Source organism: Bos indicus, chromosome 1 (genome assembly GCF_029378745.1).
Source record: "Bos indicus isolate NIAB-ARS_2022 breed Sahiwal x Tharparkar chromosome 1, NIAB-ARS_B.indTharparkar_mat_pri_1.0, whole genome shotgun sequence".
NCBI lineage: Eukaryota > Metazoa > Chordata > Mammalia > Artiodactyla > Bovidae > Bos > Bos indicus.
The window spans coordinates 72,150,793-72,178,070 of record NC_091760.1 but is presented as its reverse complement, the minus strand read 5'-3'; the positions used below and the strand labels follow the sequence as shown (position 1 = coordinate 72,178,070).

Genomic DNA, 27,278 nt, shown 5'->3' with positions numbered 1-27,278 from the left:
GGGAAAATAATCACTCTGGTCTTCTAGCCTTAAAGTCCACAAATGATGAATCAGATCAGTCAGCAAATTTGTTTTCCCAAGTGTGTCTAGTCACAGGGGAGAGTCTCTTAATATTTACTTTATTAATTTAGAGCAACTCACCAAATTTATCTTCATTTTAGAATTAAATATAGTTTGCTATTGGATTGTACTAAAAGTATTTTTTTTTATTTTCTCATACAAAATTTTAAATTTCTCATACACTATTGAGAGAATAGTGTGTCTATTACCATTACAAGTTAATTTTGCTATTTCTTTTTACTCTCATTGTCTTCTTGTATATAACACAAAATTGAGCTTGGCATTATTTTGCCTACCGTGGTACATTGTTTCACTGTCTACCTAAATTATATATATACTTTTAGGATCCTGTTTATTTAATATTGATAATATCATTATAAGAAATGCAGACTTTTTTCTTCTTAATCTAGGGCCCTCTTTGATTATGACAAGACTAAAGACAGTGGCCTTCCTAGTCAGGGATTGAACTTCAAATTTGGAGATATCCTCCATGTTATTAATGCTTCTGATGATGAATGGTGGCAAGCCAGACAGGTTACACCAGATGGTGAAAGTGATGAAGTTGGGGTGATTCCCAGTAAACGCAGGTAAATATAAGTCTGTTAGAGTCTTACCACTTGAAAATTGGGCAATGTGAATAATTGCTGGGATTTTTTTTAATTTCCTTTACTGAAGTGATGATTTTATGCTTGGTGTTTTATATTGTGTTTCACAGCCGTTTAATTTTATTCACCTTGTATTGTAACTGGGCTTCCCTGATAGCGCATTTGGTAAAGAATCCACCAGTAATGCAGGAGACCCCAGTTCGATTCCTGTGTCAGGAAGATCTGCTGGAGAAGGAATAGGCTACCCACTCCAGTATTCTTGGGCTTCCCTTGTGGCTCAGCTGGTAAAGAATGCACCTGCAGTGTGGGAGACCTGGGTTCGATCCCTGGGTTGGGAAGATCCCTTGAAGAAGGGAAAGGCTACCTATTCCAGTATTCTGGCCTGGAGAATCCAGTGGACTTTAGAGTCCATGGGGTCACAAAGAGTCGGACACAACTAAGCGACTTTCACTTCCTTTCACTTTATATTTTAACCAATGATATAGTAAGAGAATATGAAGCCCCCAAATAGAAATTTCTCTAAAGTTCCTACAAAGTAAGTATATTTTAAGTCACTGTGCCACAGATCTATACCAGTGGAGAAAGAATTAAAAACCTCTATAATTTTCCCATGTGGTGGTTTGATTTCAGTCGCTAAGTCATTCCGACTCTTGCAGCCCCATGGACTATAGCCTGCCAGGCTCCTCTGTCCAGGGGATCTTCCTGACCCAGGAATCAAACCCAGGTCTCCTGCTTTGCAGGCAGATTCTTTACTCACTGAGCTATGAGTTTTCCCATGTAGGTGGTGTTAAAACTCAAATTTTCAGGGGTTTTGATTTTGTGAATTGCCTCTTCTAGATTAAAAAAGGAAAAGAGTTTTAAGTGCAAAATTTTTAGAAATATCTAAAATTTTCTTTTAGATATTTTAGATTTTTAGAAATGTTTAGCTATTTCTTTTAGATATCATCTCTTTTTCTTGTTTAATTTAGAATCATGTGTGCATTCAGTAGTCTTTCCTCTTTGTTTTAACTGGTTATTGTAGTGATTCACTCACTGGTGCATACTTAACATCTAATGGCATAAGTGGTTAAGTACAGAGTTTCTTTGAAAAAGGTGATCCCAACAACCCTCTCTGAGGTCAGTGAAATGTTATTGGATGTCTCTACTTTTATGGGGAAGGTGTTAAAACATCAATTCATAATTTCCCCAAAAGAACTTATATATGAGATCTGATTCAGCTAAATCATTGCCTAAAACTTAAAAGTTTTAAGATCAGATCAGATCAGTCGCTCAGTCGTGTCCGACTCTTTGCGACCCCATGAATCGCAGCACTCCAGGCCTCCCTGTCCATCACCAACTCCCGGAGTTCACTCAGACTCACGTCCATCGAGTCAGTGATGCCATCTAGCCATCTTATCCTCTGTCGTCCCCTTCTCCTCTTGCCCCCAATCCCTCCCAGCATCAGAGTCTTTTCCAATGAGTCAACTCTTCGCATGAGGGGGCCAAAGTACTGGAGTTTCAGCTTTAGCATCATTCCTTCCAAAGAACACCCAGGGCTGATCTCCTTTAGAATGGATTGGTTGGATCTCCTTGCAGTCCAAGGGACTCTCAAGAGTCTTCTCCAACACCACAGTTCAAAAGCATCAATTCTTCCGCGCTCAGCCTTCTTCACAGTCCAACTCTCACATCCATACATGACCACAGGAAAAACCATAGCCTTGCCAGTGAAAATTGTCAGAGAGACATTAATGTTTATTTTAGCTAGTTAATTCACTTCAAATCACGCTTATGATATAATAAACTTGTTCTTTCCTTGTTAATAAACTGGACTTATACTTATTTTGTTGAGACTCTAAATTGATACTTATGCCAAATCATATGCCTGTTTATAAACCTCTCTACCATATATATATTTGTACATCTGTTGATAGACTTTGAAGAATACAAATGTTGAAATATTGCCAAGATCTCTATAATTGTGGTTTTGGAATTTATGACTGTTGTTGGCTAGATCCATATTTTTAGCAAGATCCAACTATTTGGTGACAACTCCTCTTTTAGCAATGCAGCCCTCAGCATAACTTCTTCTCTAGAATAGAATATAGTATCCTTTAAATGCAGAAATGCTTCCTCTGTGCCTTGTTGAGTCAATAGAAACCTCACATCTTAAATATCAAGGTCAGAGTTCCTAAAAATTGTCTTTATCTCTGGAAGTCTTTTATCTTACAAAGGCTTTACATGTGTCTGCAACAAATGAGAAATACAGCTGACTTTGGTGGAAAGAGATATTTTGCATTTTGTATAAAAATTCTATAAGGTTAGATTTTGAAGCCAAAAGTGATCAAAGAGATATACCTTGACACCTCTACAAACTCCCAAATTTGTGAATAATAATATAAAATATAATTTTCCTGCCATAAATTACAGTATGAAATCACAGCCAGTTATGCCATTTCATCCTTCAGTGTATTCTAAACTTGTATTTTTTTACATAGAATGCTGTCATCTTTAATAATAGCACAAGGACTTGGAGTTCTTAGCTAAGAACCTACAGTTCTTAGCTTTCTTTCGGGAACAGTATTGACAAACACAGTTGAAGACACTCAACTATTTAGTAAGCAAAATAATGATTAGAAAACAAAGCCATTTTGAGTTGTAAATGTTCACTCACTAAATGTTAGTTTTTCAGTGCCCTGAATAAGTGCCTTGGCAAAATTATAAATTCATTATTCCTATCATGGACTCTCAAGGTTGCTCTGGAATAGTAAAAACAAAAATTTTAAATCCGTGACTGCTAGGGTTCTTCTGTACCCATGGTAAAACTTTATAGTTAGATAATTAAAAAAAAAAAGAAAAGAAAGATATGCTTTTATTCATAGGCTTTTTGGTAGGTTTTTCTGCTATATACTAATATGATTGCTATGCTGAAATCAAGAATTTATAAAGCTTAATTTGTATGAAATTTTTCAAGATTCATACTGGTTGCAATATTCATACATGGCTGTAGATTGTACACTATATACATTGTTGTAATATGTTGCTTGCTTGTTTCAAAGGTAACACTTTCAACAAGGTTTAAAATTCAAAAGATTTTAACAGCTGTACAGGTCCCCTCCTCACCCTGTTCCCCACCCACCCATTTCACCTTCCCTGAGAAGTTAACTAAGGTTACCATTTCTTCTGTATCCTTCCAAAGATACTTTAAAACTATATTTTGTGTACTGTAAATGGTTACTTTATGTGTTTATACAAATATATCATTGGAATTAAGCTTAAATGTTTTTATTTCCCTCCTTTTTATTTTTAAAAATTTCAGAGCTGCAGAAAATATAAGTACAAAGAAATACAAGAATAGTACATAGAATACCCACATTTCTTTCATCTACTTTCCTCAGTTGTTAACATTTTACTTCATTTGCTTTCGCTCTGACAGTGAGTTTTTAGCATATGTGTTCCATAAGCTAAATATTCAAAAACCAGGACAAATGGAAAACCTGGAAAATTGCTGAACTCAGAAGTGGTACATCATAATAATTTCAGTATAGTTATGGATTTGAGTGTATATATAAGTATACATACTTGTACTTAATAAGTGGTTTTATTTCATAATAAAATGAGCCCTATATTTCATTTCTCAGAAGTTGTTATTGTGAGATGCAAATGACTTTTAAAGGCTTTAAAATATAAAAATGCTCCATATTAAAGTAGCAATCCTGATGATTTCTAATTAGAGCCTTGAGTATGTTTATTATACTTAAAAAATGATCTGTGCTTTGCCAGGGTTGAGAAGAAAGAACGAGCCCGATTAAAAACAGTGAAATTCAATTCTAAAGCAAGAGGAGATAAAGGGGTGCGTATATAAAATCTGTTATTGACTTTTTCATAATTCTTATTTGAGCTACATTATTAAAGTTAGAAGGACCTCATCATAAGAATTAACAACAGCTCTTGCCATTGGTGGTTTACAATAATAGATTTGCTTGAGTAAGCAATTTATTAAATGAAAGCACCCATTTCACAGACTTTTCCAGATTATCAGAATTGTCATTTGGTATATTCTTAACATACTTTTGGTTGTTATTTTTAAAAGTGAAATGAATTCAGCCTTCACACAGATGAACAGTTATTCAGAAACTTGTATCAACAGTATTAATTGCCATAACTAATAATACATCTTCTGAGAAAATAGGTCCCCCCAAATTATTAACTAGTTCATAATGTAAGTTTATGGAGTTTTGCAAGTGTGGAAATTATCTTGTTCTTTTCCTCCTTTATTCTAATATTACTTAATAATAGAATCCATGTTTCAAATGTTTAAATCAATATGAATTTTTATCTTAAGGAAATAAAGGGACAGTCAAAAGGAGGACTTTGTAAATGGGCAAGAAATATATCAAAATTATTATATATATATATTTTTTAGATATATTTTTGTTTTCATGTAAAGTCCTTGAATCTGGTGAATGTCAAGGGATGATATCACAGGCTTCATCCTGTAGTATGTGTGTAAATACTGCAATGGAATATTCTAGCAGTAAGCCTGAGGAAAGAGCTGAACACATACTGTGTTGAAATACTGTTTATAGCAATGTTTTATATTTGGGGATATTTACATCTAAAGCAAATGTTTTATACATCTTTTGATCAAGTTTCAAAAGAATATGGAAAATTAACTCTGTAAATAAATTAATCCTACTCTTTGTACATGTCTGATATCATTAAGCATTCAAAGTTTTAATATTTTAAAGGAATATAGTCCTTAATCAAAGAAATTAAATCTCAGTAAATTGTATAATGTATTCAGTTATCTTGGGAATAACAAATTTCTTTTAAATTTATTTGTACCTTTCAGAAAATACAAAATTATATAGTATAATCTGAAGTAATGTTTGAAATAGAAAATCTTTGAAGAAAAATATCCCCAAGTAAATGCTCAGGATTTGAAATATATATAGTGATTTTCATGCTTATTTTATAATGTCTTTTAAAATATTTTAGTAAATACATTGTCAGTGTATTGAAAAAGGAATTGCATGTTGTAACTTTCCTTTCAAACTGTAAGAAGTTAACTGAATTAACGACATATTTAAATCTTAGTCTTGTTTGTTGACTATAACCAACTTTATACACAGTCACTGTGTTCTAACACAGCACCCAAAGTATGCATGGTACTGAGTGGGGTAAAAATACGCTTGCCATTGATACAGAACTGCATCTCTCTGTAATACCGTTTCCCATTCTAAGCTCTTCTTTTCTTGTCCTTATGTGGTAGGTTATGGACTTTATTTCCAATACAGACTTTTTAAAAACACTTTAGGTTCTCATTAACATTCTTAACATTCATTTAGCTATTTTGAAATACTACATATGGAAATTTTATATCTAGATATTTGATATATGTTTCATAAATTTATGTTTTATCAGTCCTTATATTTATTGCACTCTGTTGCAGTATAGCATGAATAATAATAAGTAACTAAACAGATTGTTTTGTATTGAAAATATAAAGAAACTAGAGGTAGTACGTTTCTTCAGTTTTGTGTTTTCCCTACACATTTTCATCCTCTTTGCTTGTGCTATTTTTCACTTTTAATAAATTCTTCACCTGCAGGATATTAGATATAATACAATTAATACATTCTTGACTAACAAGCATTTCTTTCTGTCCTATATTATGATATCTTTATGATATCTCATTTTGGCTAACTGCAAAGATATCAAAAATCAAAACATTTTAAACTTCATGTTTCTTTTGGTTGTTTGCTGTGAAACTGACTCTGACCACTATATATGCAGTAGGAGGAGTAAATAACCTTTTATTAAAAATGTATCAGTTTTATTGGATGGCATTAAAATTATTACTAAATTTGAAATCAGTGATTGTCGTGAACAAAAAATTCCTTCCCTAAATTAGATTACCATGAATTTTTTTCCTACAGAAACTTGTTTTCTTCTCTTTCTGTTTTCTAAAATTTGGATTCAGGCAAGGGTTTTTATTCAAATAATGCTTCTTGACAGTTTGTGAAACTATAAGCTTATATTTCTCCACATTTTTTTTTCCTCAACTTAGTTTTTAACTTCTGCTTTCTTTATCAGAGCCTTCATATTTTAAGATTAATATCAAAACAGTCCACTTGACTAATGACTATGAATTTATTAATTTTGAACTGTTGATGTAAAAAGATAAAAATAAAAGTTTTTTAAAAATATTATTTATTATTAAAATAAATATTCTTACCAAAATAAATCTTTTCAAATAATAGAATTTGAGCTTAAAGTCACTTTAATCCATTTCAGTACCTTAATCACCTGATACCCCATCACTGAAAATATAGGCATACCCCCAAAAAACACCATCTGGTGTTGATATACTTCAAAATATTGATAGCATCGTATGACATGGATAAACTAAAAAAAAATTGAAACAAAATTTCTATCCTTTATGTTGTTCCCACTTCAAAAAATAATAATAATTCCTGGTGTCACAAGGCCATTTCCTTCAAGACATGGGTGCCTGTGACAAATTACAAAAGAAGCTATTCCTCTTTAGCCTCATCTTTCTTTGTGCTACATGCTTTTAAAACTCTCAACGCACAAATGGGACATTCAAGAAGGGAAAAAACTTGTTTCAGACATCTGTGCAATAAGGGACCATCAAATCGGCTGTCATAACAATTATGTATAAACTACTAGAATTTTAACTGCCTCTCTGGCATTACAAGCATCAAACCTTTTATTCCTTATTTAGGACATGGTGCCAGTGGATTGAATCTGGTTCCATTTTATTTATATATACTTTAAAAATAGATAATATGGTAGAGCTGAAAGGCTAATACATCAGTTATGATGGCATTTAAATTGGCCAGGAAAGTTGAATCTTCTTCCTTGGTTAGATAGCACTGATAATTCTTTTGCTCGACTCTGTGCTTGATGGACACATCTTAGTTTTCTTCCCATTTCATGATTCATGCCATAAGCATTTAGTTATGGTAATTCTCTTTTTAAAAAAAGGTTGTTTTAAATTTTCAACACTAGCAACTTTCTCAGTTTTCTTGGTTCTCTTTTTTAGTAGTGGCTTTTTGTTAGTTTGTTGGAGCCACAGAGAGAGAAAAGGAAAAAATTTGCTAAAAAAAAAAAGGAAAAAATTTGCTAAAGCCAGAGGACAATGAAGATTATTATGTAAACCATTAAAAATATTTGAATAGCTAAAGTAATTTTGGCTATAGAGCACCTAGAAATCTTCTTAAAGAATATGGATTGATATAAATAGATGTGAATTTGGTTTGGACTATAGTGGTAGCTAATCTGGTTTACTCTTCCCTTTTTTTTCTTAAAATCAAATAGCACTTATTATTTTTAGGTATCACTGGATTATTCTCCTTAATTTATAAACTTAAATTTTTCAGTACTTTCAGTTAAAATGTTAGAATTTGAGAAGTTAATAGTAAATTAGAAATTTACTGTATAAAGCAAAATTCATATACAAACTGCACACTGTGGTCACAAGAGTCAGCTTTCACAGAGCTACTAGGCTGGGCCTTTGTACACACAGACAGTAGACATCCCTTTGTTTTGCCCCTCCTTCTCTTCTTCAGCAGTCATTCAATGACAAGCGTAAAAAGAACCTCTTTTCCCGAAAATTCCCCTTCTACAAGAACAAGGACCAGAGTGAGCAGGAAACAAGTGATGCTGACCGTAAGTATGTGGATCCAGTGGTCAACTGAAGATAAATGTAGAGGGACCTACTGCCCTGCAGTTGGTTGTTACCATGGAGACAGTTTCAAGAGCTGCAACAGGTTACTATTTATCTTAACTAGGGGCAACTTAACAAGCATAAATTAATTTGCATACCAATCTTAACTTTTTCTGGCCCCTTAGGGATTCTTAAAGTAAATGATATTTTTAAGCTGTGTTTAAAATAGAATTATTTTATGTAAAGGTTCTTATAAGAAACATTCAACATAATCTCAAAAGAATATTTTAGACAAAAACATGAGTTACCTCAGAACCTTCTTATTGATTTCTAGGTATAGCGTTGCCAATCTTTAATAATAGATCTTTTCAAAACATTCTGTATTATCCTATTTCTTCATTATATATAGACAATCTCAATTTTATTTTTAAAATAGCAAGAAACAGTCAAAATTTTTGCTTCTCTACCTTAATCAGCTTCTCATATAGAACTTACATTCTTTTAGTGGAGCGTATCTAGCCATTAGCTTAATTAAACTTTCAGAAATATGCAGAAGAGCTCTGTAAGATACGTGCACCTGTAATGGTCTTGGAACTGTCTCTTATTGTAGCACCAATTTTATGCATTACTGACAACTATTTTCTTTGATTATCTTTTTATTGCTTGCTCTCTGGGAACTACTCTCTACAGGAGATCCCTGACGACATGGGATCAAAAGGCCTGAGTAAGTGATCAAAATACTCCCAAGTTACTTTTTTACCTCCATCTGCAGACCTACCTTTTTCAGATACATTTTGAGACTCGTGGTAGTGCCTATCTGGCATGAGGAGGTGTATGATTTAGATTGCTTTTAGATTTTTCATGTTAATAATATGCTTGGGATTTTTATTTCTATAATACCCTTTAATTTTTTTTCATTTTTCACATCATTTGAAAAACTCTCTGCTCATATTTTCCTCTTTGTAATTTTTATGGCAATTGCTTTCTCTAGGAATTTTTTAAATTTGAAGAAATAGACTTTTAATGTTTTTTTAACATAGTACTATCTGCCCTCATTATTAGAAGGTAGAATATAATCTTCCTTACTATTTTATTCCACCCCACCTTTTTTGTTAAAACATGTTAAAATAACTTTGAATCTCTGTTCGAAAAGCATTGCTATAATGTGAAACAATAAAACACAATAGACCTTAAATATTAGAAAAGAATTATAGAACTCAAGTTCAAATAGCAGTCTGTGTGGTAGGAAAATTTTATATATCTTTTTTATGGAAGATGTAAGTTATGGAAAGAATTATAAGAAATATTATCCTGTGGTTTTTTTTTTTTTAACCAAGATGTCGTCTCTGTTTGCGGGGAATTGTGTGTGTGTGTGTGTGTGTGCATTGTTCCTGTTTAATTTTCTAGTTGGGATTTAATCTTCATATAAAGCTTGGTATAGAGTCTGATATGTAGGAGTCATTCAATGCATATTGGAATGAATGAATGAAATAAGTCATTTTCGCAAACAATTTTAAATGTGAATGTGTTCAAATTGATTAAATGTGAAATTTTACCCAATACTGCTAAGTTATTTTAGGTGACAGTGACTCATAGAAGTAATCTTTTAGGCTAAAGTTTTTTTCTAAATAGTTGTTTCCATTTACATTATTAAGCATTTTGAAAACTTCATAATTTGTTGATCATTAAGGATTTAGCCAATATCTTTCAACTTCTAAGTTAATAAACTTTAAATTTCATAGATTTTTTTTCTTGATTAACGCTAACTTTGTATTGGACTTTTAAGCTTAACTATAGGTACTTGACTTTTATTTCAACTTTTAATAATTAAAGGTTTATATGAGATTGAAAGCAGTATGCTTTATATGTAATTATTTCTGTTACACACACTTTGCTATTTATGCACTTGCCTTTTTGGGATCTGGCAAGAGTCAGAAATTTACTGTCACTAGTGGCACCTTTTTTAAATCTCTTTCCTTTGGGAAAAACTCAGTGAAAATCTTCAGAAACTGGAAAAAATTTCCACTGATTTTTAATGCTATAGAATTTATTTTGAGAATGGTCATGCAGTGCTATGGGTCATCAAATGATCCCACAGATTTCTGTTATCTGTTGGGTCATCAGAGACCTATGGAAAGCTCATGGGAAAAGGAACTAATGAAGAATTTGGTTCCAATATTGATTTTTTTTATAATAGATAACTATACCTTGACCGCTTCCCTGATGGCTCAGAGGGTAAAGCGTCTGCTGCATTGCAGGAGACCCGGGTTCAATCCCTGGATCAGGAACATCCCCTGGAGAAGGAAATGGCAACCCACTCCAGTACTCTTGCCTGGAAAATCCCATGGACTGAGGAGCCTGGAAGGCTACAGTCCATGGGGTCTCAAAGAGTCGGACATGACTGAGCGGACAGATTCCTTGACCACATCATATTTTCATCTCTCGTTTTAATTGAGATGTGGGGCTTGGAAAGAGAAACAAATGAAAAATGATAACTGATTACCCATGTCATTGATTTATTTTCTGGTCATGACTTAAGATTCCTTGAATGATAGGTTTCTATGCTTCATCTCACAGGAACTGAAAGAATGTATTCACCTGGTAACTTGATCACATCAAGAAGATTTTATTTAGAAAAGGTTGATGGAAACAGAAAAAAAAATCAGTAAAATTCTAAAACTGGATAAGATGGAGGTTATCACATAAAACATTACTAGCAGCTGACAGGATGCTAATTATTATACAATACAAAATACTGGGAAGAAGGGTGGGTAGTTATCTACATCTTAAAGTTCAGGATAGGCTTCCCTGGTGGCTCAGCAGTATAAAGAATCCACCTACCAGTGTAAGAGATGTGGGTTCAACCCCTGGGTTGAGAAAATCCCCTGGAGAAGGAAATGGCAACCCACTCCAGTATTTTTCCCTGGGAAATCCAATGGACAGAGGAACCTGATGGACTATAGTCCATGGAGTCGCAAAGAGTCAGACACGACTTAGCAACCAAACAACAAAGTTCAGGATACAAGGAATAAACTAAGCAAAATTCTATGCAATTTTAACACAAGAAAATAAGTGTGACTTCATGTTGGTATTCATTGAGCTTTGTTGGAACAGGACTCTGAAAGGATTGAGAACAGAAGGACAAATTATTCCAGATAAACCTGTTGAAGAGCTGTGGAATAACACTGAATAGCAAGAAAGATGGACATCTGCATGTAATTTCACACAACCTTTGAAGAAATAGGGTATTTAATTAAAGAACACAGAGAGAAACAAAATACCCTAGAATACTCTTCATAGACAAGAATTCAATGATTCTACAAAGAAGAAAATCAAATTATTGATTTACCCTGCTGACAGTAGAGGAAGCAATAAGAGAAATTGTCTTTCAAAACCTAATTTTGACTAACAGAACTAATTAGAATATGATGGAAATCTGGGAGGACGCAACTAAATCATCATAGCTTGTAAAAGAGCCAGAAATAGAAATCTGTGTAGCTTTTATGCTTTAAGGAGGCAATTTTGAAAAAATTCAAGAGGAAAAAAACTGGTTAAGATTACTTTCAGTTCAGTTCAGTTCAGTCACTCAGTCATGTCCAACTCTTTGCAACCCCATGAATTGCAGCTCGCCAGGCCTCCCTGTCCATCACCAACTCCCGGAATTCCCTCAAACTCACATCCATCGAGGCGGTGATGCCATCCAGCCATCTCATCCTCTGTCGTCCCCTTCTCCTCCTGCCCTCAATCCCTCCCAGCATCAGAGTCTTTTGCAATGAGTCAACTCTTCGCATGAGGTGGCCAAAGTACTGGAGTTTCAGCTTCAGCATCATCCTTCTGAAGAACACCCAGGACTGATTTCCTTTAGGATGGACTGGTTAGATCTCCTTGCAGTCCAAGGGACTCTCAAGAGTCTTCTCCAACACCACACTTCAAAAGCATCAATTCTTCGGCGCTCAGGTTTCTTCACAGTCCAACTTTCACATCCATGCACGACTACTGGAAAAACGATAGCCTTGACTAGACGGACCTTTGTTGGCAAAGTAATGTCTCTGCTTTTGAATATGCTATCTAGGTTGGTCATAACTTTCCTTCCAAGGAGTAAGCGTCTTTTAATTTCATGGCTGCAATCACCATCTGCAGTGATTTTGGAGCCCCAAAAAATAAAGTCTGACACTGTTTCCATGTTTCCCCATCTATTTCCCATGAAGTGATGGGACCAGATGCCATGATCTTAGTTTTCTGAATGTTGAGCTTTAAATCAACTTTTTCACTCTCCTCTTTTACTTTCATCAAGAGGCTCTTTAGTTCCTCTTCACTTTCTGCCATAAGGGTGATGTCATCTGCATGTCTGAGGTTATTGATACTTCTCCCGGCAATCTTGATTCCAGCTTGTGCTTCTTCCAGCCCAGCATTTCTCATGATGTACTCTGCATAGAAATTAAATAAGCACGGTGACAATATACAGCCTTGACGTACTCCTTTTCCTATTTGGAACCAGTCTGTTGTTCCTTTAGAAGAGAATAAAAAGTGTGTGTAGTTCAGTAGTGGTTATATAAGGTGCTCAGAAATGAAATTATAGCATACAATTTCAGACATGATTTGTACCTGTGTTTTGTATGCAGTTTATTTTTATAGCTTTACATTTTGTAGAATACCTCAGAAATTTCTACAGTTAGGCACATAGGTTTCCTGTTACATCCCATCTTTTTCTGTCTTAAAGACTTATGTAAGTAGAATGGTACAGAGCTCTTAGATGCCAAAGCCAGACTTATTTTCATTTGTGTGAAGAATGTGTGAGAGTAAAAAGAGAGTAAGTTTAAGAGTAGTAGTATTCTTTGAGACTGATGATGTGTAGTATTTAGGGAAAACAAAGAGAAAACACATATAGTCTCAAGAAGAAATGTTTGATTAGAAAGGTGGGACTTGATTAGAGAGATTTGAAATGGTTGTGATCATCAAACATTATAAACAAAAATTAAAACTTTAAGAGTTTTACTGTACTGTTTTTACTGTTTACTATTTATACTGTCTTATGTCAAAAGGTTAATATTTTAACACATAGATTTCTGAAAAACCAAGTAAGACACTAACTCTTCATTGGAAAACTGGACAAATGATACAAGAAGAGTACTCAGAAAATAAGCCAATTAAATAAACACATAAAAATGTTTAACAGCCCTAATAATGAATAAACAAAATGATATGTTTTACCCATCAGCTTAGCAAACTTTTCTTTTAAAGGAATATCCAGTGATGGGCATGGTTCTGTGAAATGACTGCTTTTAATACACTACTTTTAGGAGTGTAAATTGGTACAGCGTTTTTGGAAAAGCATATCTTTTGACCTACTAATTCCTCTTCAGGGAATTGACCCTGAGGATGTAATCAGAGGTGGAGACATAGGTTTATATATCAGGGTGTTTCATTAATCTTTAGAAATTCAGTTCAGTCGCTCAATCGTGTCCGACTCTTTGCTACCCCAGGCCTCCCTTTCCATCACCAACTCCCGGAGTTTGCCCAAACTCATGTCCATCAAGTCAGTGATGCCATCCAGCCATCTCATCCTCTGTCGTCCCCTTCTCCTCCTGCCCCCAGTCCCTCCCAGCATCAGGGTCTTTTCCAATGAGTCAACTCTTCGCATGAGGTGGCCAAAGTACTGGAGTTTCAGCTTTAGCATCAGTCCTTCCAAAAAACACCCAGGACTGATTTCCTTTAGGATGGACTGGTTGGATCTCCTTGCTGTCCAAGGGACTCTCAAGAGTCTTCTCCAACACCACACTTCAAAAGCATCAATTCTTCGGCACTCAGCTTTCTTCACAGTCCAACTCTCACATCCATACATGACCACTGGAAAAACCATAGCCTTGACTAGATGGACTTTTGTTGGCAGAGTAATGTCTCTGCTTTTGAATATGCTATCTAGGTTGATCATGACTTTCCTTCAAAGGAGTAAGCGTCTTTTAATTTCATGGCTGCAATCACCATCTGCAGTGATTTTGGAGCCCAGAAAAATAAAGTCTGACACTGTTTCCACTGTTTCCCCATCTATTTGCCATGAAGTAATGGGGTTAGAAATTACAGCCCCTCAAAATTGAAATGCCCCTAAAATGCCTTACAGCTGGGAAGTAGTTGATGAAGAATGACATATTATACAGTATAATATTTTATAACCATTCAAACTCATATTAAAGCATAATGTTGTGGAAAATGCTCACAATATAAGTGAAGAAAGTAAACTATGAAACTACATATATTGTCTCAGATTTGTAAATAAACATATATATTTAGGGCTATTTTGAATGGTGTTCCTTTGAACATTCCTTTAATGTCTTTTAGTATGAATATATGTCTTTCTGTTGGGAAAATACCTAGGAAATGGATTGTTGAGTCACAGATATATAAATATGATAGGCTTTAGTAGATAATGCCAAGTAATTTTACAAAGTGAGTATATCAATTTACCCCATTCCCCACCTCCAGTAGAATGTGAGTTCCGTTGGCTACATATCTTTCTCTACACTTGACATACCTTTTGTTTTAGTTTTTTCATTTTGGTCATTCTGGTGGATGATAGATACCTTTTGTGGTGCTTGTTTTTTAATTATTTTAATTGGAGGCTAATTACAGTATTGTGGTGGTTTTAGGCATACATTGACATGAATCAGCCATGAGTATACAGGTATAATCCCCCCATCCTGAATCCACCTCCCCACTCCATCCCTCTGAGTTGTGCCAGAGCACCAGATTTGAGTGCCCTGCCTGCTTCATGCATTGAACTTACACTGGTCATCTATTTTACATATGGTAATTAATATACGTGTTTCAATGCTATTCTCTCATACCATCCCACAGTCACCTCTCCCACATAGTCAGCTGTTAGGGTTTTAATTTTCATTTCCCTGATAAGTAATAAACTTGAACACCTTTTATATGTTTATTGGATATTTGAATATTTTCTTTGATAAAATGCCTTGAAAAAGATTATTTGTATTATCAGGGAAAGAGCATTTTACCTGTTTAATAAGCTCCCAACCATTGGTGATGATGCTATTCCAAGGGCAATGCTTGAAGTAGCAAGATTTTACTGTAGAGGAGTTATTTAAAGCATACTTGAAAGAACTTGAATTTGATTGCTTTATAACTATTGGTAATTTTAGAGAATGCAAGATAAGTAAGAGAAATCCCCAGAAAAGAGAATGTAGTACCTTCAACTTTGTATATATGTATATAACATGTCAGGTATATTCAGTAGTAGAGAAATAATAAAATAAACCCCACAAGCATTCATTTATCCAACTTCTCTAATTGTCAACCCATGGTTAATGTTTCTTCTATACTTTGACTTACTCTCACCTTCCACTCGCTCAAATGCAATAACTAACATTTCTTTCTTTTCTATATTAGAAATCCTAGTATAAATTTAAGAACTTTTTCTTTTTTCTATGTGGCATTCCTACTTCTGGGAATGAATTTTAAGGAAATAGGACAAAAGGTGAAAAACATATATGAACACATTCATAATAATGAATTGTTGATGTCTATGAAAAACAGTTTAAAGCAAAATAAATAGTAAGATAAATCATGATTTAACAGTTCAATAGAATATTATACAACAGTTTAAAATGATTATTTTGACATCTGATAACATGAGAAGAAATTTTTAAATGTAAACTTTAAAAAAACCACCATTTTTTAAATGTTTATATATTTTTCAGTCTTACAATTTTTAATGTTCCTCCTTTATTTAAAATATACATAGCAATGATTAAGAAAGTTGTATCTTGTCTTTGCAAGTTAGAATAACAGACTTATTTTTCACAATGACAGCATTTCAAGAACTGTACTAAGTTTTACCATTCTCTAAATTTAGGAGACTGTGTAGGTGGTATGGTACAGCATATATTTCTCCCCAAACTTTTTCCTTATGCTTTAATTTTTGTTTCCTTCACCTGACATAAGAAATTTAGATTTACATCTCTTCCATGGAAATTTTTGTTATTTTAGTTTTTATAGATAAAATTCCTTTTTATTGAAAGGAGAACACTTACTAAGACTACACTAGAGATTACATTTACATGAGAAGAGTGCTGGGTGTTACTGAACAATCAAGTTATGAAATGGGGTCACTTTGAAGGGAGGGGCCAGGCAAATGGGTTTGTTTATCATCTTTTTGTTTTGCAAAACAGCTGTTGTCAGTTTTACCAAAGCAGTTTCTCAGAAATACTAGTCTACTTTAAAATACAATCCCAAAAATGATGGTTGTTGTTAAAAAAAAAATAAAATAAAAAATAAAATAAAATACAATCCCACCTTCTAGAATTCTGTTCCATTTGACCTTTTTTAGAGCATCAGGAAATCTGGGGTATCCAGAATACTTTATCTGTATGATCTCAGACATAGATTTTCATTTCTCTTCAGGAACAAGAAAGAAACTAAGCTAAAAGCGGGGTTATTTTTTTTTCCATTTATTTTTTAAGATACCACTTCCTTATAATGGACCTCTGTTTTCTCCTATATAACTTGTCTCCTTTGTTAGTCATTACTGTATCATGACCTAAAGTAAATGGCGTCAGTGACATTTTCTCATTGGGGTTTTTATATTGACAGTTGGACTAATTTGGGATCTACTTGCCATTCATAATAAGATTTTGTTCATAAACTGTTGAACAGAAAATGAAGCATTGTCCTTGCTTACAGATTTTTCTCCTTGCCAGTTCATATTCATGTATTTCAAATAAATTTTTCAAAGAAAATCAGAAATGTTTTTAAAAACTCTTTGGATATCGGTGGTTTATATCTCAACATTTTGTTGTCACCTTGTGTTTATTTTGATAATTTGCTTTTTTTAAACTCATGACTGTGTTTTCTTTATTTTTTCCATTGTCCTGCAATTTCAGAACATGTAACTTCTAATGCCAGCGATAGCGAAAGTAGTTACCGTAAGTGTTTTAAGTTATTTGTTCTTTTGTTATCTCCAGTAATATATCCTGTGGGGGTTTTTCCCTTAGTGATGTATTCTGAAAACTGAAAATTAGGTGCTTACTATGTTGTAGGGAGAGCCAGGTAAAATACTTTATAGATAAAGTCATGCTATATGTACAGAAGTTAATTTCCAAAGTTTTCATAAAATACAAAAACTCATTTTAACAAAACTGCTGTTCATGTACACAATATGTGTATGTGTATTTGTATCTTTTATAAGAAGTAAATAGCTAAATAGGGATAAGCTTGTGCTTTGCATTTTAATTCTGTTTCTAACATAGGCATTAAAATATTTTTCAATAATGCTAAATTATAATTAGGTTTATTTCCTTTTTTATTTTGTGTCACCAATACTGATGTGTGTCAAGATACTATGTATTGCCAGCTTTTGGTGAACATAAGAAATGACAAAGGGAAAATTTTCAACTATTATTCAAACAGTAATACTAATTTATTTTTTGGTTCTTTTGTTATAGTTTTGGTATTATATTATTAAGTGATGTATATAAGCGTATGAAATTTTAAAACACTTTTGGGCATGGGAGGCGGGAAGAGTACATGAATATTGTCAGTTGTAACACCTTCAAAATTAAAATTGCTTTTCTGACTTTTTTTTTTTTTTTTTTTTTTTTACTGCTGTCTAATATGAAAGTAATCTTGATTACAGATGAGTATGGCTGCTCAAAAGGTCCATCCTGTTAATATCAGTCTAATATTTTTTATGTTGACAATATATACTTTTAACCCTCATTCATGTGATTGGTTGTTATTTTTTATGCATAATAGTTACTTAATGATTTTCTTTGTTGGTGCGGTAGTGTGATTTCTCATATTTTAGCATTTTATTAACTTATATCAGAACTCACCAGAGAGTAGTTGTGAAGCTTTCTAGACTAAAAAGAGGTAATGAAAGTATATACTGTCTGTCTCACCATTTGCATGTATTATTAGGTGTGGAAAATTCAAATTGCATGTTTCTGATAACATGTAAAATATGTTTTACATACAGTACTTTTAAAAGCAACTTGTAAATATATATATATATCTGACATAATAAATTTTAAAACAACAAAATATACTTTTAAAGCAGGAAAGAATATTTATACCAGTATAAGAACTTAAAAGATTTATAGCTGCATACATGTAATATAAACAAATTTAGTGAAAAGGTTGTTATAGAGTCATAATCATCAAGGAAAATATCTTTAAATACATTCTCAAAATACTGGTTGATTTCTTTGAACCATTTAAATCTTACAATTCTTCCTAGTTTGTTTTCTACATGTGTGTGTGTACGTGTGTTTGTGTATTAAGAACTGAAGTTTTCAACTTTTTATTTTCATTGAGCAGAGGTATAATGTGTAGACTTTTCTGTGTAGGATATTCATATGCTCTAATCCTTTAACTTAGAGAATTTAACTTGTGAAAAGTACTTTTAAGATCAAAGCAAAATATATTATTTCTCCTTTACTATCAACGTGATGCATCTTATTGAAAAAGAATTTAATTTTATCTAAAACTTTTTTACTCAAAATGTTATTTTTTTAAAAACTGAACAAATGAATTATAGTAATCAATGAATTTTTTTCATCAATGAAATAGTAACACTAATTTTACCTTGGCATTAAAAATTTTGGGTTAGAGAATAGTTGTAATTATAAAATATATATGCAATTACATGCAAAACATGCAAAATGTTATACCTGGTAAGACCAAAAATACAGCATATTAATAACACTAACTTATCTAATATGCATATATGTAGGACTGCTCGTTAAAGTAGTAACTTTAAAATATTTAAGAGTTTAGATTCTCAGTAAAAAATTAATAGCTTATGCTTGACATCCCAAGTAAAGATTTAATCTGTAAAACACAGAATAATAGAAAGTTAGTTATTAATAGCACAATTATAATTTGTTTTTATATATACCAGTCTTTGTGACTCTAATTGTTCATTTTTTCCCTAAATCTTGCCATAATTAATTTATAAAGAGCCTTTTTTTATGTCTTCACTGATTTTCTCAGGAAAATTCTAGTATTTTATATGTTCTATTAAAGAATTAAATTAGTATAGTTATCTTTATAGATTTTCTTACCTGTATTTTAACTTTCTAATAGGTGGTCAAGAAGAATATGTCTTATCTTATGAACCAGTGAATCAACAAGAAGGTTTGTGAAGTCTGTTTATATTTTACAGTCTTATAGAAATACATAATTTGGAAAATCAATCTAACTCAATTCATATCTTAAAACATTTTTACAGTATACCTTAAAAAAACATTTTGTTAGAATTTTAGTGTTTTTTCTTACTATATGTATCTGTATATAGAATTTTACTATGTATATTTTATGATACATGATTTAACCCACAGATTATTAAAATCTAGTCATTTTATATTGGTGTTTTATTTCTTAAGCAGCTTCTTTCCCGTGTTCACAATAGTATCACTATTCTTCTAATAACCCTTGTTCAAAATCTTGGAATCATCTTTGATCTTTCTCTGCTCTTCATCTCCCTTGTCCAGTCAGTTTCTAGGCCCTATTTATTCTTATCATGTCTTTCTTATTTATAACCTCCTTTCATCCCTCCTGCCAAATGTTAAGTCTAATTTTCACTGCCAGTCTCCCTGCTTCCAGCACGATCCCTTACAATCCAGTGTTTATACTTCTATTAGATCATCATTCTAGATGACTACTCTGATTATACCACATTTCTTTTTTGCCCTTCTTTGATCTGCTTCCTTGCAGTTATTGCTTCAGAAAGGATCAGTAAAACACTGTACTGTGTTTTCTCATTTGTAATGAGATGATGTTAACAATGTATAGAAACGTTATCTACTAAAATGCTGGGTTTAACTTGGTAAAATTTATCTAAGTGTATGACTTCAAACAGGGCTTCCCTAGTGGCTCAGATGGTAAAGAATCTGTCTGCAATGCAGAAGACTCGGGTTCGATCCCTGGGTCAGGAAGATCCCCTGGAGAAGGGAATGGCTACCCACTCCAGTATTCTTGCCTGGAGAATTCCATGGACAGAGGCGCCTGCAGGCTACAGTCCATGTAGTCATAGTTGCAGACCTGAGTGACACTAACAGTTACGAACTTGACTTCAAACAGATTGAAGTTTAAGATTTTAATAAATGTTTGGAAACTATCAAGTTGAGCATCATTGGTAGAGAAAGAAAGGAAATTCTTCATAAGGATACTTTCGTTTTCTAGTAAAAATACATAGATGTTTGTTGAGTGTTTATTCCTTTTAACATGCAGTTTATTTTTATAGTTAATTATACTCGACCAGTGATCATATTGGGACCTATGAAAGACAGGATAAATGATGACCTGATCTCAGAATTTCCTGACAAATTCGGATCATGTGTTCCTCGTGAGTAACTCACATAAAAATTCTTAGTGTTCTTAACATTTTGTCACTGTGTGGTCAGAGTAAGCATTACCTTTTTTTTCCTCTTTTTTATTTTTTAAGTTATGAAAGTATGAAACGCATTTATAGGAGACTTGGTAAATACAGAACAAAGTTATATATAGTTTCACTATTAATATTACAATTATTTTTTTACTAGATAAATTAAGATTTTTAGTTGGAGTTTCAATAGCAAACTCTCAAAAATTAATACAATAAATATACAGAAAAGTAGAAGAATGTAGTAGACCTCAAAAGCACTATAACCAATTCAACATTATTAAGATTTATATAGTTTTCACACTATAGTGGGAAGCAAATTCTATTCAGGTTCCCATAGACTATAAACTAGGAGACACTGGAACATATCCAGGGACATAAAACAGGTACAGAAAAAATTTGTGGTCTAATGAAACTGAAATCATACAGAGTCTGTCCTGTTACCACTGTGAAATTATGTTAAAAATCAATATCAAAAGATATTTGAAAATAAGCCACATATTTTCAAGTGTAGTGTGACATTTACCAATAGAGATCTTTGACCTAGCCATTGAAAGCCTCATTAAAGTTAGAAGACTGAAAAAACACAGACGGTGATTGTAGAGAAGAAAACATTTAAGTGAGAAATTAATATCAAAGATAGTTAAGTAGAAGTACATGCACTCATCTCCTCCTGCAAGAGCACTAAAATTACAACTAGCTATTGAACAACATTCAACAGGACACTGGAACCCACCAAAAAAAGATAATCCATGTCCAAAGACAAAGAAGCTGCAACAAGATGGTGGGAGAGGTGCAAACACAATAAAATCAAATCCCATACCTGCTAGGTGGCCCCCCCACAATCTAGAGAACAGTAGTACCAAAGAAGTTCTCCTCCTGTTGTGACAGTTCTGAGCCTCCTGTCAGGATTTGCAGCCTGCACATCCAGCAAAGGGACTGGGAATCGCCAGGCAGTCTGACTTTGAAGGCCAGTGGAATTTGATTACAGACTAGGGGAAACAGAGACTGCACTCTTGGAGGACACAAACAAAATCTCGTACACGCCAAGACCCAGGGGAAAGGAGCAGTGACTCCACAGGAGACTGAACCAAGCCTACCTGCTAGTGTTGGAGGGTCTCCTGTGGAGGTGTGGGTCAGCAGTGGCTTGCCATAGGGACAGAGGCACTGGCAGGAGCAGTCCTAGGGGGGCCCTTTGGTGTAAGTCCTCTTGGAAAGTTGCCATTAACCCATAGAGCCTATAAACCCCAGGGCTTAAGTCAAACAACTAATAGGGAGAGAGCACAGCCCCACCCATCAGTAGATAATTGGATTGAAGTTTTACTGAGCACAGCCCTGCCCACCAGAGCAAGACTCAGTTTTTCCCACCACCAGTCCCTCCCATCAGGAAGCCTATACAAGCCTCTTAGCCTCATTCACCAGAGGGCAGACAGTAGAAGCGAGAATAATTACAATCCCACAGCAGCTAGAAACAAAACCACATCACAGAAAGTTAACCAGGATGAAAAAGCAGAGGGTTTTGTCCCATATGAAGGGACAAGGTAAAACCCCAGAAAAACACATGAATGAAGTGGTGATGGGCAACCTTCCAGAAAAAGAATTCAGAATAATGATAGTGGAGATGATCTAGGATCTCGGGAAAAGAATGGAGGCAAAGATTGAGAAGATTCAAGAAATGTTTACCAAAGACCTAGAAAGAACAAACCAGTGAAGGCAATGGCACCCCACTCCAGTACTCTTGCCTGGAGAGTCCCATGGACGTGGGAGCCTGGTGGGCTGCCATCTGTGGGGTCGCGAAGAGTCGGACATGACTGAAGCGACTTAGCAGCAGCAGAAAGAACAAATGAAAATGAACAATACACTAGAAGGAATCAATAGCAGAATAACTGATGCAGAACAGATAAGTGACCTATAGTACACAATGGTGAAAATCACTGCTGCAGAACAGAGTATAGGAAAAAATAAAAAGCCTAAGAGACCTCTGAGACAGCATTAAACACACCACCATTCACATTATAAGGGTCCCAGAAGGAGGAGAAAGAGAAAGGACCTGAGAAAATATTTGAAGAGATAATAGCCAAAAGCTTCCCTAAAGTGGGAAAGGAAATAGCCAAGTCCAAGAAGCACAGAGAGTCCCAGGCAGGATAAACTCAAGGAGGAATACACCAAGACACATAGTAGTCAAACTGACAGAAATTAAAGACAAAATATTAAAAGCAAAAAGGGGAAAATGACAAATAACATACAGGGCAATTCCCATAAGGTTATCAGCTGGTATCTCAACAGAAACTCTCTATGGCAGAAGAAAATGGCACAGTATATTTAAAGCGATGAAAGGGAAGAACCTACAACCAAGAATACTCTACCCAGCAAGATTCTCATTCAGATTTGACAGAGAAATCAAAAGCTTTCTAGGCAAGCAAAAGTTAAGAAAATTCAATACCAAACCCAGCTTTACGACAAACACTAAAGGAACTTCTCTAGGCAGGAAACCCAAGACAAGGACAAGACCTACAAAAAATAAATCCAAAACAATTAAGAAAATGGATAAAGAATCATACATATGGACAATTACCTTAACTCTGAATGGATTAAATGAAACAACCAAAAGACCTAGATGGGCTGGGCAGATGAGAACATGTGCATGTATGCACTTCTACTAACCACATCACTCTACTTAACCCCCCAAATTGTATGTAATTATTTTATATTATTAGGTTAAAGATGTTTCCATTATGGCTTGCAATTGTAATTATCTTTTTTATTGTCTGGTTATCGATTGTGAAAACTGATAAACCATTGTATCATGATTGGTCAACAGAAAATAATAGAATTCTGTATCACTGCTACTGCTGCTGCTAAGTCGCTTCAGTCGTGTCCGACTCTGTGCGACCCCATAGATGGAAGCCCACTAGGCTCCCCCGTCCCTGGGGTTCTCCAGGCAAGAACACTGGAGTGGGTTGCCATTTCCTTCTCCAATGCATGAAAGTGAAAGTGAAGTCGCTCAGTCATGTCTGACTCCCAGTGACCCCATGGACTGCAGCCCACCAGGCTCTCTTCTAAGATGTGGTACATATATACAATGGAGTATTACCCTGCCATAAAAAGAGTGAAATAATGCCATTTGCAGCAACATGAATAGACCTAGAGATTGTCATACTGAGTTTTAAGGCATACAAAGAAAAACCAATGTATGATACCGCTTATATGTGGGACGTAAAAAAAAAAAAAGATACAAATGAATCTGTTTACAGAATGGAAGCAGGCTCACAGACATAGAAAACAAATCTATAGTTACCAAAGGGAAAAGAGGTAGGGGAGGGATTAATTAGGAGTTTAGAATTAGCAGATACATGCTACTTGCTTGAAAGTGAAAGTGAAGTCGCTCAGTCGTGTCCGACTCTTAGCAACCCCATGGACTGCAGCCTACCAGGCTCCTCCATCCATGGGATTTTCCAGGCAAGAGTACTGGAGTGGGGTGCCATTCACTTTTCACTTTCATGCATTGGAGAAGGAAATGGCAACCCACTCCAGTATTCTTGCCTGGAGAATCCCAGGGATGGGGGAGCCTGGTGGGCTGCCATCTATGGGGTTGCACAGAGTCGGACACTACTGAAGCGACTTAGCAGCAGCAGCAGCTACTTGCTTAGTCACTTCAGTTGTGTCCAACTTTGTGCGACACTATGGACTGCAGCCTTTCAGGCTCTCTGTCCATGGGATTCTCTAGGCAAGAATACTGGAGTGGGTTGCCATGACTTTCTCCAGGAGATCTTCTCGACCCAGGGATCAAACCTGTGTCTCCTGCCTTTCAGGCAGATTCTTTACCACTGAGCCACGAGGGAAGCCCAATCTGAATACTGTCTCCTATCAAATGTATCACCATCCTCCAGATTTAGAGCATATGCTGGCATAAACTGTTACATCACAGTTAAGTGTGAAACCTTGCTTCAAAATATTGCTCATTATTAATTTTCAGAAGATGCATCATAGGACCATAGGAGTAACTGGTGGGCAAATGGCTGAGAAATACCAAGTACAGAACAAAATACCAATTACAACAGATATAAACTAATATATATATTAGTTATCTATAACTAGATAACTAATAAGGACCTATTGTGTAGCACAAGGAAGTCTACACAGTACTCTATAATGACGAATATGGGTAAAGAATCTATAAAGAGTGGATATATGTATAACTGAGTCACCTTTCTATACAGCAGAAACTAACACAAAATTTTAAATCAACTATATACTCCAATAAATTTTTTTAAAAGATACTTTAAAGATTCGATGTATTTGGAAGTTGTCCATTTTTAAATGATGGGTGTATCTAAGAAACCATAACAAGGAAAGTTAGAAAATATATGTAACAGAATAAAAATTTTACCAGAATTTGTTGCATGCAGCTGAAGATGCTCAGTGCAACTAAATACAATGTGGAATTTTGAATAAGATCCATTATTTAATGGACACTAGCATAAAATCTTGTGAAATTATGAACAAAATCTGCACTTTAGTTAATAATACTGTATCACTGTATACTATTTATTTCCTGGGGTGAGGGGGTTGTGTTTTTTTTTTACAACATAGTATTTATTCTCAGAATTGGATTAGAAGTTTCAAGTCTCATTCAAATTTTTTTTTTTTAAAAATCACCAAGATAATAAACTTTCTAGACTTTTAGCAGTAATATTAGATGCCAAAATACATGGAATTATATCAAATTTTGAGAGAATATAAATTAGAAATCTAGCATTCTCAATCATACGAAGTTACACAAGTGGAATTAAAATGTCATAAATTTTTTAGCTAGGCAAAAATTCATAAGTTTTCTAATATATATATATTATATGTACCATATTATTTATGTGTGTGTGTGTGTGTACAAAAGCTTTCCTACTACCTTTGATAAAGTCTTGAGAAAGAAGAACAAGAAAAGACATGGAAAATTTGGAAAACAAACTAAACGAAATGGGAGTACTGAATATGAAGTAGAAACAGTGAACAAACTAGATAAAAGTAAAAAATCATTGTATAGTCCAGTTGTTTTTAAACATGGATGCTTGTTAAAAGCACATCTGGAGCCTTGGAGGAAAAAATCAATACCTGAGCATTTGTATTTTTCAGAAAATTCGAATATCCATATGGATTTTAAAAATTACATGGTTTTATGTTAAATGGTAGTTTTAATGATAGAGAATTCTGTTATTTTCTGTTGACCGGTCATAATACGGTGGTATTAAGTGAATAATAGTTACATAATCACAATAGTAAAAGGTGTTTATCAGTCTTTACAGTCAATAACCAGATAAAAAATAAAAGCTAATTATAATCACAATCCATAACAGAAGCGTAATTAATCTAACAATATAAAATAATTGCATACAGTTTTGGTGGCTCAGTAGAGTGATATGGCAACACATTACCATTGTTTAGTGGTTTATATTTACTTTATTAATTATTCCTCCATCCTTCATATTATTGTCACTTGCAATCTCTGTTACATTGAACTTTACAAAACAGTTCTTCAAGTAGCAAATGGATTTCTTGTGCCTTTTAATATTAAACACTTCAAGTTCTTTTTTATTAAAGATACAACTAGACCAAAACGAGATTATGAGGTGGATGGAAGAGATTATCATTTTGTGACTTCAAGAGAACAAATGGAAAAAGATATCCAGGAACATAAATTCATTGAAGCTGGCCAGTATAATAACCATCTGTATGGAACAAGTGTTCAGTCTGTGCGAGAAGTAGCAGAAAAGGTAAGTATCAAAGTGATCTCAGAATGAAATTTCTAATCATATACACCTTTGACAGTATGAAAGAATGATGAGATAGAAACTTTTAATTCATAAAATGTAGGTGCATGTTGCAGCATTGATTAGTTTAAGCAGTGTTATAAATTTATTCAACTAAATATTAACATTTAGGTTAATTTTAGAAAAATATGTAAGATAAAGTAGATTAAGAAGATCAACAGTCATTGTTGGTTGAAAATCACGTTTGACTTTGGCCATGGCCACAGGTGAGATTCAGCACTCAGAGCCACTAGGGGCCTTAGCTCACTGCCCGCTTCTCCATGTGGGGAGGTGAAACCCAGGCACTGACACACACACAAAAAAAGATCAACTGGGAAAATAAGAATAGAAATGATAACATAAGTCTTTCTTAAGAGGCCTGTGTCACGTGTACTCGGTCATGTCCAACTCTTTGCGACCCTATGGACTGCAGCCCACCTGGCTCCCCTGTCCGTGGAATTTTTCTAGGCAAGAATACTGGAGTGGGCTCCCGTTTCTTCCTCCAAGGGATCTTCCTGACCCAGAGATCAAACCTGCGTCTCCTGCAACTCCTGTATTCACAGGTGGATTCTTTACCACTGAGCCACTTGGGAAGCCCCCTCTTGAAGAGGGATGGGTGATTATTTTGAGGTCCTGTCCATTTGCTAAAGATTGACCTTTTGTTTAGCTCTAGCTTTCCAACATCTAGCATAATTAAGAAGCTAAGATCAGCAATGTCCATCAATAAAAATGAACCAGAT

The 27,278-nt window shown here is 34.3% G+C and overlaps 1 protein-coding gene and 1 non-coding gene across 16 annotated transcripts in view; both read left to right on the top strand.

Annotated features, from left to right (window-relative positions):
* Positions 1–27,278, top strand: part of DLG1 (discs large MAGUK scaffold protein 1) — a 270,874-nt gene that overhangs the window by 230,320 nt on the left and 13,276 nt on the right. For 4 of the 15 annotated variants that reach the window (XM_070789390.1, XM_070789394.1, XM_070789430.1 and 1 more), the window contains 8 exons: positions 471–647; positions 4,425–4,494; positions 8,240–8,339; positions 17,235–17,276; positions 17,972–18,007; positions 19,438–19,488; positions 20,597–20,698; positions 26,330–26,502. In XM_070789390.1, coding sequence (XP_070645491.1) covers positions 471–647; positions 4,425–4,494; positions 8,240–8,339; positions 17,235–17,276; positions 17,972–18,007; positions 19,438–19,488; positions 20,597–20,698; positions 26,330–26,502 — 751 coding nt within the window. Of the gene's footprint in view, positions 1–470; positions 648–4,424; positions 4,495–8,239; positions 8,340–9,027; positions 9,062–17,234; positions 17,277–17,971; positions 18,008–19,437; positions 19,489–20,596; positions 20,699–26,329; positions 26,503–27,278 lie in introns of all 15 variants that reach the window. The other 11 variants (XM_070789453.1, XM_070789425.1, XM_070789467.1 and 8 more) reach the window with 5 other exon arrangements.
* On the top strand, positions 26,726–26,852 carry LOC139185356 (small nucleolar RNA ACA64). The gene has a single exon (XR_011568981.1). It is a non-coding gene; the product is annotated as a small nucleolar RNA ACA64 (small nucleolar RNA).